At 40.7% G+C, this 13,713-nt stretch overlaps 1 protein-coding gene across 6 annotated transcripts in view; it reads left to right on the forward strand.

Annotated features, from left to right (window-relative positions):
* The window catches only part of PDE4D (phosphodiesterase 4D), a 1,572,172-nt gene that overhangs the window by 1,373,032 nt on the left and 185,427 nt on the right, over window positions 1–13,713 (forward strand). For all 6 annotated transcript variants that reach the window (XM_027520402.1, XM_027520399.1, XM_027520403.1 and 3 more), the window contains one exon: window positions 2,489–2,538. In XM_027520402.1, coding sequence (XP_027376203.1) covers window positions 2,489–2,538 — 50 coding nt within the window. The remainder of the gene's footprint in view (window positions 1–2,488; window positions 2,539–13,713) is intronic.

A 13,713-nucleotide genomic window follows, 5' to 3' on the forward strand; every position in this document is an offset into this window, starting at 1 on the left:
GACTGAAGCCCACCAGGCTCCTCCGTCCATGGGATTTCCCAGGCAGGAATACTGCAGTGGGTTGCCATTTCCTTCTCCAGGGACCTTCCTCACTCAGGGATCGAACCTGCAACTCCTGTGTGTCCTGCATTAGCAGGTGGATTCTTTACTCCTGAGCCACCCGGGAAGCCCAGTCATTATACAAGTGATTTGAATAATAAACTCTCAGCAAGTAGATGACTATTGGTATATAGACCAGAACTATTTCAAAGGCAATGGCAACCCACTCCAGTACTCTTGCCTGGAAAATCCCATGGATGGCGGGGCCTGGTAGGCTGCAGTCCATGGGGTCGCTAAGAGTCGGACACGACTGAGCGACTTCAGTTTCACTTTTCACTTTCATGCATTGGAGAAGGAAATGGCAACCCACTCCAGTGTTCTTGCCTGGAGAATTCCAGGGACAGGGAGCCTGGTGGGCTGCCGTCTATGGGGTTGCACAGAGTCAGATACGACTGAAGCGACTTAGCAGCAGCAGTTTGAAACATTAACCTTTCTTTTTAATGAAGCATTAATTAAGTTTCATAATAAAAACTAAAATGACTCAGAAGTTAACTTTGGTGCATTTTCAATCAAATGAATGCAAAATTTCAGTCCCAAACTGATATCAGTAAATTTAAGAGCAATGAAACATAGTCAGAGGCTGACTGGAACCCAGGCAATGGGAATTTAAAAAGTACCAGACTGCTTTCCCCATGTACCTCCCAGCCCTGCTAAGAGATCATTCATCTCAGGAAGGCAGATTGGACCAAGGCTCTGCCGGAACCTGCCATCTGCAGAGGTTCCACAAAAGCTGCCTGAAAAATAAGGCAACAGAGTAGAGCACGGGGCACTGGAATCACAAATCTCAGCTTTCTTACTTTGAAGAAGCCATTTAAATTTCCAAAGCTTGTGTTTTCCTCATTGGTAAAATGGGAACAATGAAACTGTCTACCTTAAGCTTTGTTGTAAGGATTAAATGAGATCATCCATCTAAAGTGCTCATTTAGCAAAATGTCAGACACACAGATCAGTTCAGTTCAGTTGCTCAGTCATGTCGGACTCTTTGCGACCCCGTGAATCGCAGCACGCCAGGCCTCCCTGTCCATCACCAACTCCCGGAGTTCACCTTAACTTTGTCCATCGAGTCGGTGATGCCATCCAGCCATCTCATCCTCTGTCGTCCCCTTCTCCTCCTGCCCCCAATCCCTCCCAGCATCAGAGTCTTTTCCAATGAGTCAACTCTTCGCATGAGGTGGCCAAAGTACTGGAGTTTCAGCCTCAGCATCAGTCCTTCCAAAGAACACCCAGGACTGGTCTCCTTTAGGATGGACTGGCTGGATCTCCTTGCATTAAGCCCTTAGTTAGGGTTAGCCACTACTGGAACTACCAAAACAACCCCCCAAAATGAAAACAAACACTTTTGAGACATCTTTGAATGTATCTATTTTATAAAATGTTTTAAATATCACTATTTTTAAGAGCTTTCAATTGTAGTAACTTCATTTTTTTTAATTGGAGAATAATTGCTTTACAATGTTGTGTTGATTTCTGCCATACAACAGGGATCAGTCATAAGTATGTGTGTGTATCCCCTCTCTCTTTAGCCTTCCTGCCACACATCCCTACACCTCTAGGCCATCACAGAGTGATAACACCTTTATAAAATTACATTTCAACAAAATTTAAGATTCCGTAAGTGATATTTTCTTCAACATAATTGATTAAATACTGAATACATTGAACTGGGCTCTGCAGGGAATACAGATTAATCATATGGCATTATTATTATTTTTTTACACCAGAGGGTTTATAATCATCTTGTGAAACTTCACCAACATCTGAAAAATTAGAGACTACTAAATAAGACTGACTTAAGTACCCTTATAGTGTTTCTAAAATCTCAGCAGGATCTATTTGGGCCAGTTGTTAATATACCTCTCTAACAAATGTATCAGAGATGTTTCTTAATATAAGAAAATGGGAAAAAGTTGAAGCAGGTTCTCTAAGTGTAATATAGTTTACAAGGAATCATTCACTTCTGATAATGTATAGGTAATCATGTCGAGTTATGCAAAAATAAAAGTTTCATAACGTTGCATTAGAGAAACCAGTTGTAGACTCGCTGCTTTTTCAAGTTCAGAAAGTCAGTGTTTGCTCTGTAAGCCTTGGCTTAATTGAATATGGTCAGTCAATAAAGACTTCCTCTTCTCTCATGTCTCTGTGACATTTACATCAGCTTTATTTACCCCAAAGTCTATCACAACGAGATTTAGCTTTTTTTTTTGATCTGAACTATAGTACAAAGGGTGCATAGGAATTTGACTGGCTAGCATGAAAAAAATCTTCATTTGCTTACCCTAACTTAAAAATAATCCTTACATTTAAATGGTGTATTTGAAATGACTCAGAGAGTCCCGAAACCAACAAAATATCACGTATTTACGGCTCTGTGTTTTTCTCTCTTTGTCAGAAGATCACCCATGTGCAACCAACCATCCATCAACAAAGCCACCCTAACAGGTAAGAAAGATCTGGGACATTATTCTTTTCACGTCTAGGAAAAAAGCATATTTTCCAAGATTCCACCTAATTATTATAATACCAGTTTTTTCTACAGTTTTAAAGTATTTAAGAAATTAATCCTTTCCTCTTTATCATCTCATTTCTCTCATTGATCTCACAAGCTGTCCATTTTAAGCTATTGGTAAAACTTAACTAATGTGCCTTTAAAAAAAAAAAAAAACAATTAAATTTGTACTCCTACTCAGCTGAGCGTTGCTCATTCATATCTTGAGAGGTAGCATTACCTTAAAAGTGTTGAACATGTTGTTTCTGAGCTTGTGTTATCATCATATTGTTAATATATGCTAGTTTGGTTTAATGAAAGTCAGAACATAAATAAAAGTTACCTTCTTGTTTAATCAATACCCCAGTTGTGTGTAGGAAGGAACGCCATTCCAATACTCCCACTTTGGACCCATAGAGTTGAGATTAAATTCAATTTGGGAGAGGAGAGAAGAAGTAATTATATAATAGCTGAAAGCTCAATGAGATCAAAAGAACAGATGTTTGGGGAAGAGAAGTGGATGGAAGGGTGAAGGGTGTAAAGGGCAAAAGAATAAAATTACTCCAATTCCTTTTAGTCTATTTTAGACATGGGGCTTGACCTCAGCTGATCCAAAAACAGAGCAAATGATCTCATTTTGCTGAACCTGAAACCACATTTGAACTCATTTAATCATTTCTTCAAACTCCAATTGATTCATTAAAATAATTGCCTGGAGAAGAAAACCTATGTTTTCTAAAATTATTACCAGAAGACAATTAACATATTCTCCAAACTAGACCCACACTTCACTTGATTCAAGTGTCTTCCTTGGAGTCCAGCTCGTAACGTGCAGAGGAGCCCATTGTTACGTTATTAGTGACTATACTTTGCTTGAAAGTGAACTTCATCATGTCCAATCAGGACCTTTCAATTGGGCTCATTTGTGGTCACCACATCAAAGTGATTCTGGAATAGTTGTTAATGTTGGTCTTTCGCGAATGGCTTTCAAATAGACTTGCGTTCCGTTGACTATTACATTATTGGTTGTCTTTACCATTTTTATCTTTCAAGATCTTATTGGTGATGATTTTCAGCTGGCATTTCATAGTCTGTCTGGTTTACCTGTTTTCTTCTTGCCATTGGTCAAGAGATGGACAATAATTGAAATTCCTATACATTAAAGTAAGTTCTTTGAGTAAGAAATGTCTTCTTCAGAGACCACAATATAAGAGAGCCCAAACGTACCTGGCGCGTCTAATGAGAGACACCACGTGGAACCTGGTTCCCAGCCTTGCTCCCAGCACTAGACCTGAGCCCCCTTCACCTTTGCAATAAGCGAGACAGCTGACATCGCAGTTTGTACGGGACTCAGTGCTGTTTTGGTCCCTGAAAGCTCCTGTAGCTTGAGGTTCCATATGAGCCAGCTCCACAGAGCGTCCTCAGAGCAGCTGCAGGTACCAGTGGAAGCTACTGTGTCCACCAAGCGCTGGGGGTTGCTGCATGGCCAGGGCAGCTGACTGACCATCATGGCAGGCATCTGGCACTGATTAAAGAGAGGGTAGTCCACTCAGGAGGCACAGAAGCGGTCTTAAATACATGTGGGAGGCCCCACAGAAGCTCCCAAATGTTTTCACTTAGTGCTAAAGCCAGGAGCAATACCAGGGGGAATGGTGGGTCATGGACATCTGGGTGTCAAGGTTATTGTGGCCTCATTTGTACCCACATGATCTTGACCTGGGGCTGTGGGCTACAGAAATATCTACGAAAGGAGACTAATTAACTGTCATTAAGTATTAACTGTCATTAAGTGCTTCATGCAGCTGTATTCATCACAAAGCACAACAGGAAATGAACTGGCTAGCAAACGGAAGCCTTTTTCCTTGCCCAAGCATGGCAAACAGGTGGAAAAGTTGAATGAGGGAGTTGGGGAATGAAGGCAACAGCAAGGGACGTTCTCCTCTCTGAGCTCATTCTGAGAACGTGGGCCCTTAAAAACATAAATCGTGAGGCTTCGCTAGAAGACAAGACACAGGGGGAAGGTGTGCTTGTGAATTTCCTCCCTCGGTGGCGTGGGACCTGACTCCAAGTTCACTCCCTGGCTGGGGTGAAGGAGAGTGTTAAACAGTCAGTGCGGCAACCTTGAAGGTGAACTTGGCCTTCTTAGAAATTATTCATGGGTTCTAGAGGAACAGTGTAGTACTCTATGCAGTTAAGTTCATGGTTGATCCAAAAGGCCATGTTGGCGCACAGAAGCCCTGCAGAGCACCTCCATAGAACATCACTGATGGGGCACTCTTGGAATTGTGTGTGATTTCATAGGGGAGGAAGGCGCTTCTCTGCATGTCCAGAATCCAAGTCATACTCTATCATGATAGCTGTGTGGCCCTGGGCAGGTTACGTACCCTTTTTCTGCCTGTTTTCCCATTTACGAAGCAATGATTGTATTTTATATAGCTGTTGCTAAATAAATGATTTCATGTGTGCAATGCTCTCAGCATAGAATAAGCACTCAATACATCATTTTCTTTTCTTGTTTTTATTTGGTTTTTGTGTCTAGCATTCATTCTGTATGAACTAGGGGAGATGGAAAGAAAATTAAGTCTCCATAAATCAACTTCTTGAGCTTTAAAAAAGTTTTAACTCTCTCTATATCACATTGTGCCTTCTAGAACTTTCTCACATAGAACTAAAAACACTCCTCTCCCCCTTGGAGGTTATTCCATTTTACATGAGTTAAAGTTGGAAAAGTTTGATTTTATATCATTAGGGATGAAGCGTGTTAGTTGCCAGATTTTATTGTTCTCCATAATAGGTAAATACATAGCTCTACATCAGTGTAACAATGGAAAAAAGAAAAAAAAGAAAAACCTCCCAAATGTTCATTTAGAAAAGAGCCTTCCTACTGAAGAGCTATTTGTTCTTTAGTGTGGTATAACAGAAAGATGGCATGTGGCTTTCTGGGCCTGAGTGCAAACCTTGTCTCTCTCTTTAGTTTTATTCCCTCTTTGGAAGAATGGAGATAGGAGTTCCTAATTCTTGGTGCTGTTACAGGAATTCAAGGAGATAAGTTAGATGAGGAACAGAAGCCTGTCATGAGTAATTCACAAAGTTTTCTTCCTACATCTCTACTCTGTGTCTGACCTTTCTTTTGATCCTAAAAAAAAGCTAAAATTAGCTTTGATCCTAAAGCTAATTTTAAAGCTAATTTTAAAACTGGTAGTGTAGAGAAGAAGGATAGTGGTGATGTATCAGCTTTACTTGTGTGTTTAATTTGTGATTTTGTTTGCAAACAGTAGTGATAGCACATCTTTAGGAATCCCTGTACTTAATGCAGGGCTCCCAGGTGTCTTGGTGGTAAAGAATCTGTCTGCAATGCAGGAGACCCAGGTTTGATCTCTGGGTTAGAAAGATGCCTTGGGGGGAGGAAATGGCAACCCACTCCAGTATTCTTGCCTGGAAAATCCCATGGATAGAGGAACCTGGTGGGCTACAGTCCATAGGGTTGCAAAGAGTAGGACAGGACTGAGTGACAGACACACGTACACATACTAGTGCAAGGCTCACGTGCGTAAGTCCTTAGCTGAGAGTGAATAGCAGAACTAGAGTGTGCTGAAACATGAGAGGGCAGCAGAGAGTCAGAGCTGCCAAGCTATACCTGCATGGTGACATTGAGCCCTGGTTTTGGTATAAAGCCTTGTCTTTGGGGACACGGTTAGTTCTTTTGAGCATTTCAATTTCAAACGAAGCTAACTCAAGAAAAATGTTCTGTGGCCATCTCCTGAGACCCTGTCACATCTTGACAATATCACTTTACAGTATTTGTAATTTCCATATTTTCTGTCCCTTTGTTAGTCGCTCAGTTGTGTCAGACTTTGCAACTCCATGGCCTGTAGCCCACCAGGCTCCTCTGTCCATGGAATTCTCCAGGCAAGAATACTGGAGTGGGGTTGCCCTGCCGGCATCCAGGGGATCTTCCTCAGGGATCTAACCGGGGCGCCTGCATTGCACGCAGATTCTTTACCTTCTGAGCCACCAGGGAAGCTTTTTTAGTCATATTTAAATTGAGGATCTTCATGGTGAGAATGTAACTGAGAGAAAATGCATTTAAAGTTCTCTATTTTAAAAATGAGAAAATTGAGTCCTAGTGAGAAAAAAAAAATGCTATTTAGAGGCAGAACTGAGAATAAATGCAAGACCCCTTTTTCCCAAGTTTATACCCTTATAAAATTATCAGTGAAATTAGGGTAGCCTTCTGACCCCACCATGAAGTGTATGTTTTGGAGAAAGTAAAAGAGATCTTAAAGGATATTGATTTCTGGGTAATAGATACATTTTTGTTTTGTTTTGTATATGGACTCAAAAAACTTATACTGATTTCTCACTGAACAGGTCTTTATATTTAGAGCTATTTTTGTTATTTCCACAGATTATATCCTAGAGGCCTTCAGATAAATAAAGGTTGGCCGACTAAGGAGAAAATACGAATTCTTCTATCAAAGCAGTAAAACTAGTACAATTACCTACCATTTACCTGTAGAGGGAGACACATAATTCAGGGACAAGCATAAAATAAAACAAAAGTAGTTTTAGTCCAAAATTTTGGTATATCTCCACTCATATTTTTTACCCTGAATATCCATAACTCCTTTTTTAAAAGTGCATTTTCAATAGAATTTAATCAGTTGTTAAGCAGAGAATTTAAAAAGTAAACTTTCAAAATATACTAGTCAAAACACAATGAAAAGAAACTTAATTTTGTTTGTTTAGTGTTCTTCTAAAGCACAAAGCATTTTCTAAAATCTATTGATGAAAAAAAAACTGAAACAATTTTTTGGGAACAATTTAACTGGAACAATTATTTTGCTATTATCTGGACTAATCATTTAACACTTTGTGCTTGCTAAAGAAAACGAAACTATTTTATGGTGACAGTACTAGTGACTTATATGTAGGTTTGCCTTTTAAATCTCTGTGTGTGTATAATAAAAACAACTAGTGTATATGATGTAAAAAAGATACATATATATCTTTTTACATTATAAGCGTGCTAAGTGACTTCCGTTGTATCCGACTCTTTGTGACCCCATGGACTATAGCCCCCTAAGGTCCTCTCTCTGTGGGATTCTCCAGTCCAGAATACTGGAGTGGGTTGCCATGCCTTCCTCCAAGGGATCTTCCTGACCCAGGGATAGAACCCGTGTCTCTTATGTCTCCTGCATTGGCAGTGGGGGTGGGGGAGGGGGGTTCTTTACCATGAGTGCCACCGTGTATGTATATAAAATAGATAGCAATTGGAAGTAGGAGCCTCTGAAGAAGGGGAAAGAGACCTTGGTGAGAGAGATATATAGGGCCTGAGGGGACACTGAACTAAAAACGTGCTTTTAGACAGAATGGGTGGGGGGATGAAGACCCAGCTGTTGCCATGGGAGTCTCACCCTCCTCATCAGCCCCCGGCAGGAACTGGCTTCATCATGCAGCTCTTTTTTCCCTTTCTTTTAATAAGAGCAAAGATAGTGGCAACACTTTACTGATTACAGAGGAGGAGTGCACAGTAAGCTTTCTTAGGAATGTGATTGAGGGATGCTGAGAACACCTTATGTTTAATAGCTTTAATAAAAAATTAATAAAGATTGTGTATGTGAGTGTTAGCCATTGGTTTTGGGGGGTAGTTTTTTGCTAGTTTTACTTTTATATTTGATGCATCTGATGAGTGTGGAATATTCTAAATTTTTGAGCCGGAGAAGTTTACTTTTACAAAAATCCCCTCATTAAAAAAACACTGAACTAAAAGATTTGCTTTAAGTGCATGGAGTATGACTACTTATACTTAAATTTATGATCTTTCAGAGGAGCCAAAATCTGTTTCCTTCCTTAAAGCTAACTTGTTTTGCCTTCTTATGCTTTCATTTAGATAAGTAGAGCTATCTCTACTAATTTGTAAAAAGACCAGGTCTAACAATCACTTTTTAGTTAGAAATTGATTTAAGTTAAATTTGGTTTTCTAACAGAAAACCAGTGAAAATGGGAAAATATAATTTAATCGTATCTCTATTGACTAAATATCTGCTCTGGATATTTTGTTTTAATTTTAACTGAAACAATTAAATGAAACTGCATATTCATTGAGTCAGAACAGCAAAAAGATTATAAGTGAAACCATACAGGTTGAAAATCCAGCTTTCTTCTTACTGTGTTGTCTTGGTCAGCTTACTTCAATTCTCAAAGTTTTCATTTCCTTCTCAGTAAATTCTAAGTCAGTGACTAGCATAGTGGTTGGTACCCAGAATGTACTCAACAAATACAGACTGTCATTATTGCTTTAATTTATTATTATTATTTCATCAACAAATATTTTCTGCGCACCTTATATGTGGCATGCAATGAGGTAGGTGTTGGAAATAAAAAGAGTAAAACATGACTACTGGCTTCACAGAAGTCACATGGGGGACAGAAAAGGAACCATGAAAAATTAAGTACAAGCTAAGTACCACCACTGAAGCAAGTTCACATACCTATATGTATTTGAAGGAGAGGGCAAGTGACTCTACCTGGGGGAAACTCTCTGCTGAACTTTGAAGAATGTGGAGTTCTCCAAATTCTGGGTGATGGTGAAGGACAGGGAAGCCTGGCGTGCTGCAGTCCATGGGGTTGCTGAGAGTCAGGCACAACTTAACAATTGAACAGCAACAACCTCATGCCAAGGGATCAACAACAGTGAGATACGAAAGCATGGAGTGCTGGTCCAGCTCAGGAGACTGGGAACAGTAAGGAACAAAAAGAGCTGAAAGTGAATGGGAGCAACAGCGCGTGAGTCTCCAGGAGTAGATTAAGGCAGCAGCATGAAGAGCCTCGGAAGTCAGTGTAAGTAACAGTGGACTCTATTTTATGAGCAATGGCAACTCATCAGTCATTTCTAAGTGGAGGACCAAGTATGTATGTTAGCATGACAGTGTTGGAAGCTGCAGAGAAAACAAATTGGAAGGAAGACAGACAAGAGGCATCCTCATACTTACCCGACAGCCGTTCCAGACCAAGTGCACGTTGAAGATCATGTGGGTCCAAACTGGGGTGGGTGTGCTGGGGATGGAGAGGAGGAGATGGATTCATAGCTCTTCACAGAGATTTGAGAAGTCTTGGTGTTTAATTAGATTGAGGAATGAGAGAAAAGAGAAAAATGAAGGCATACACACAGGGATTCACCACACCATTGTGCGTTTGTATAAGAGATTGAAAACAACCCAAGTGCTCAGCAATATGTGAGTTCTATTTAGGTAGTAAAAGTTCTATAATAAAAAATGTTACATGACTTCTTTATGAGAAAAAATTAATAATGTAGAAAAATGCACTTAAAGAATAGATGTTAAATTGCTAAGTGAGCAATAGGCACCCATTTCATCCTTTTTAATTATGTATGTTGGGTTTAGTTTAAGATATTTTGCACGTTGACTAGTAACTAGCAAAGGCGGATACTAGTACCGCTGTACATAGAATCTGGTGACAGACTTGTAAGTATGTCTCAGATCACGGGCTTCTGTTTGCCTGTCCTCGATAGAAAAGGTACAAATGAGACACTGCCAAATGTTCTTTGAATATTATTGTGCCACAGTGAGCACTCACTGTATATTCAAATAATGATATCCCTCAGATAGGGCAGCCCTCTGCCTGGTGGTTGTTGAGCCTATGACAAGACAATTCTGTGATTCTCCAGTTGATCAGAAAAGCTACCATGAAAATAGAAGAGTTAAAGTCACCAATGTCCCCTTCAGCCTGTATCCCTTCCTCACCACCCTGAGTTAGAAAAGCACAGTGCTTCCCAAACCTGCCTGATCTAAGGAACCCCTAAGGGATCTGTAAAAATAAATGCAATAAGACAAGTTCCAGGACAGTCCAGAACAGAATCTTTGGGGTAAGGCTTGGGATCTATGTTCAAGTGCCTCAAGTGAACAAATCAGCCAAATTTGGGAGAATAATCGGATACTGAATGCAGTAGGAGAGAGCGCTGCTCTGAACAGCGTTGCCATTGAGTTGCTGGGAAGTTGTTGGAAAATCATCGACTCTCTGGCAACTGTGGACAGTGATACGCACATCTCCATCCAACAGGCAGTGCAGCCTAAGATACACAAGATAATATGCGTGAGGTGCTTTGTGGTCGTCAGAAGGGAATACAAGGTGGCAGTATTATCTGTGCCATCCTCGTCACCATGGTCGTCATCATCTGGGCCATCACCCCTGTTATCTCTCCAAATGTATACAGATTTTAATTAGGCCAGCTTGTCCCTCTCCTTGAAGAAAATGAAGCATCATGTCCGTGTTTGTGTACAAGGGTGGGAGTGAGTTTGGGAAATGTTTTGTTTAGTTACTGTATTCTTTTCTTCTCAGACACTGTATGCAGTCTCCTTAAAAAAAAAAAAGAAAAAAAAATGAAAGAACAGCAAAACTGCATTCTTAAGTCACTCCCTTTATACACAAAGGGCTTCCCACCCATGTATGCCTTAAAGCGTGTTCCCTTAGGCACACTTAAAAATAAAAGACTGTGGTGGGGCAAAACAATGAAAATTCCTTTGGGTCTAATTTCCCATGTTTTTCTAATTAAGTGTTACACGGAATCATTTAACTCTATGAATAAATGAGGATTTCACTATTCAGAAAAAAATTTTTAATTGGATCTATTAATACTAACATTAATAAAAATTAACATTTTCTGATTTGTGATATGTATTAAAGACTCCACATGCATAATCTATTTTAAATCTTATGATAATTCAATAGACAGCTTCAAATGACAGTTCAGTTCAGTTCAGTTCAGTCGCTCAGTCATGTCCGACTCTTTGCGACCCCACAAGGTGTAAGTTAAGTCTGGGGCTTCCCAGGTAGCTCAGTGGTAAAGAGTTCCCCTGCCAGTGCAGGAGCTGCAGGAGATACGGGTTCAATGCCTGAGTTGGGAAGCTCCCCTGGAGTAGGAAATGGCAACTCACTTCAATATTCTTGCCTGGGAAATCCCATGAACAGAGGAGCTTGGTGGGCTACAGTCCATGGGGTCCCAAAGAGTCAGAGTCAGACAGGACTTAGCAACTGAGCACGCATACACAGATTGTCTGACTCAAAGGCAGACCCTAAAGCCTTCCCTCCCTTAAAATGTATTGATCCATGCACAGAAACACAATCTGCTGTCATCTTCTCCCCGAAGTAATTCTTCCCTTCTTTTCTGTTTTTTTTTTTTTTTTAAAGAAGAGAGAGTAGAAAAGGATCCTATGTTGTGTCTTACTAAACCTGTATGAATGGAGGGTAGGATGGAGGAGAGATTAGGTCTGTGGATACAGAACAACCCTTTGCTGCTGCTGCTGCTGCTAAGTCGCTTCAGTCGTGTCCGACTCTGTGCGACCCCATAGACGGCAGCCCACCAGGCTCCCTGTCCATGGGATTTTCCAGGCAAGAGTACTGGAGTGGGGTGCCATTGCTTTCTCCAGAACAACTCTTTAGGAAACCCTGAAAGGTCAGTTATGAGCTAAGGAAAAGATTCCTTCTTGTGAAGTAGAACTCCTCAAGCTTCCCCACAGGTCTCTTCCTGACTCCTCTGAAGTGCCTGTTGTCGCAATACCCCAGGAAGGTGCATCAACAAGGAGAGGACCCCTTGGTGGGTGTGAGCAGTGAGGTAGATGGAGGATGTCTGCGATTTCAGGATAGGGCAGTGCTCGAGCCTCTGCACTCACCTTGCTTCTCAGACCACTCACTGTTAACGCTTGAGATGACATGTTCTACCATAAGGTAATATTCATCTTCTCTTTGTCTGTAGACTCAAAGTAAGCTCTTCACCTCCATTATCATTTTCTTGAGTCCCTTTCTAGCCATGACATTCCCTAGATCTCTGTGCCCCAAAGGCAATTCCTCTAGGTATTTCTGATGTCTGCATATCCAGTGCTTTTTTAGTGTGCCCTCTTCCTTTTTGTGGTTCTTTTTTGGCATTGTTGGTGCTCTAAAAGTATTTCTAATTCTGTGTTCAGTGTGTCTGGCAAAACAAATGGGTGCTCACGTCTTCCCCGCTCCCCGCCCCTCCCCACTCTGGGTATGTTTCTGATATTTGCATATTGCTCACTGAATTGTCCACCTGCAGAACTTCTTTAATGGATCTGCTCCTTCACTCATCCGTTCACCTGGATGTGAAGAACTGTGCTTGGTCTCTCAGGACCCAGTTAGGCATAAAATACCTCCACTGAAATTTATGACCATTTTCCTAGAGTTTTGTGGAATTTTAAAAAGGTAAAATGTGTTCTGTGGAATGACAGAGGGAGTTAAGTAAATAGAAAACCAGAGGGTTTGTAAATAAGTGGAAGGATGGGTGGATAAGGAAAACAGGGGAAAAGGGAGGCAAGAGGAAATGGGTCCGGCTGAGATCCTTTGTTGAGAGAGCCAGGAAGCTGTCTACTCTGTGATTTAGCTTAGAGACTGGAAAAGGTCTAGAGAACTACTTGAGGAACTTAGGGAAAACTTAGCAACACCACACAAGCGACTTAGAGGAATGAGAGGGTAAAAGAAAGATTTTCTGAATCACCAGGGAAGAAAATAACAAAGAACAGGTTGGGGAATGGAGACCTCAGTTGAGGAAGAGGTGAGCATCTCTAAGATGTGTCTTGGGTCACTGTGCACAGACTGTGCTCTTTAATTACAAATGTTTATGTAGTTAGAAATAGATCTAGGTTTTCTCTTCCAAGAGGTTTTTATTTGGAAAACAAAATCAAAGTGCTGTGTTTTGTTTGCTTCTTTGATGTGCAATTCAGAACCTGCATAGAGGAAGAAGAGCAGGGCTCTGAAGTTGAGAGATCTGAGTTTCATTGCTAGCTCTCCTGCTCACCCACCTTGTAACCTTAGAAGAGTTACTCAAATGTCCTGAGTCTTTTCTGTTAAACGTATTGGATAATAACAACACTAGTGAGAGTAATATTGCATTTATGATTTTGAAGCGCATACAAGATAATGCATGTGAACATCGTGTCAGACTGTCGAGTTGTATTATTCATGTTGATCCTCAGAGTGGTCGTCTTTGCACACTGTGTACATTTTTTGCCCTGCTGCCATTGATAAAAGCATTTGGGGAATGGTTTGGAGACATTTTATGGGCCATACAAGAAAAAAGCGGTCTCCTTGGTTTA

This window comes from Bos indicus x Bos taurus, chromosome 20, assembly GCF_003369695.1.
Source record: "Bos indicus x Bos taurus breed Angus x Brahman F1 hybrid chromosome 20, Bos_hybrid_MaternalHap_v2.0, whole genome shotgun sequence".
Classification (NCBI taxonomy): domain Eukaryota; kingdom Metazoa; phylum Chordata; class Mammalia; order Artiodactyla; family Bovidae; genus Bos; species Bos indicus x Bos taurus.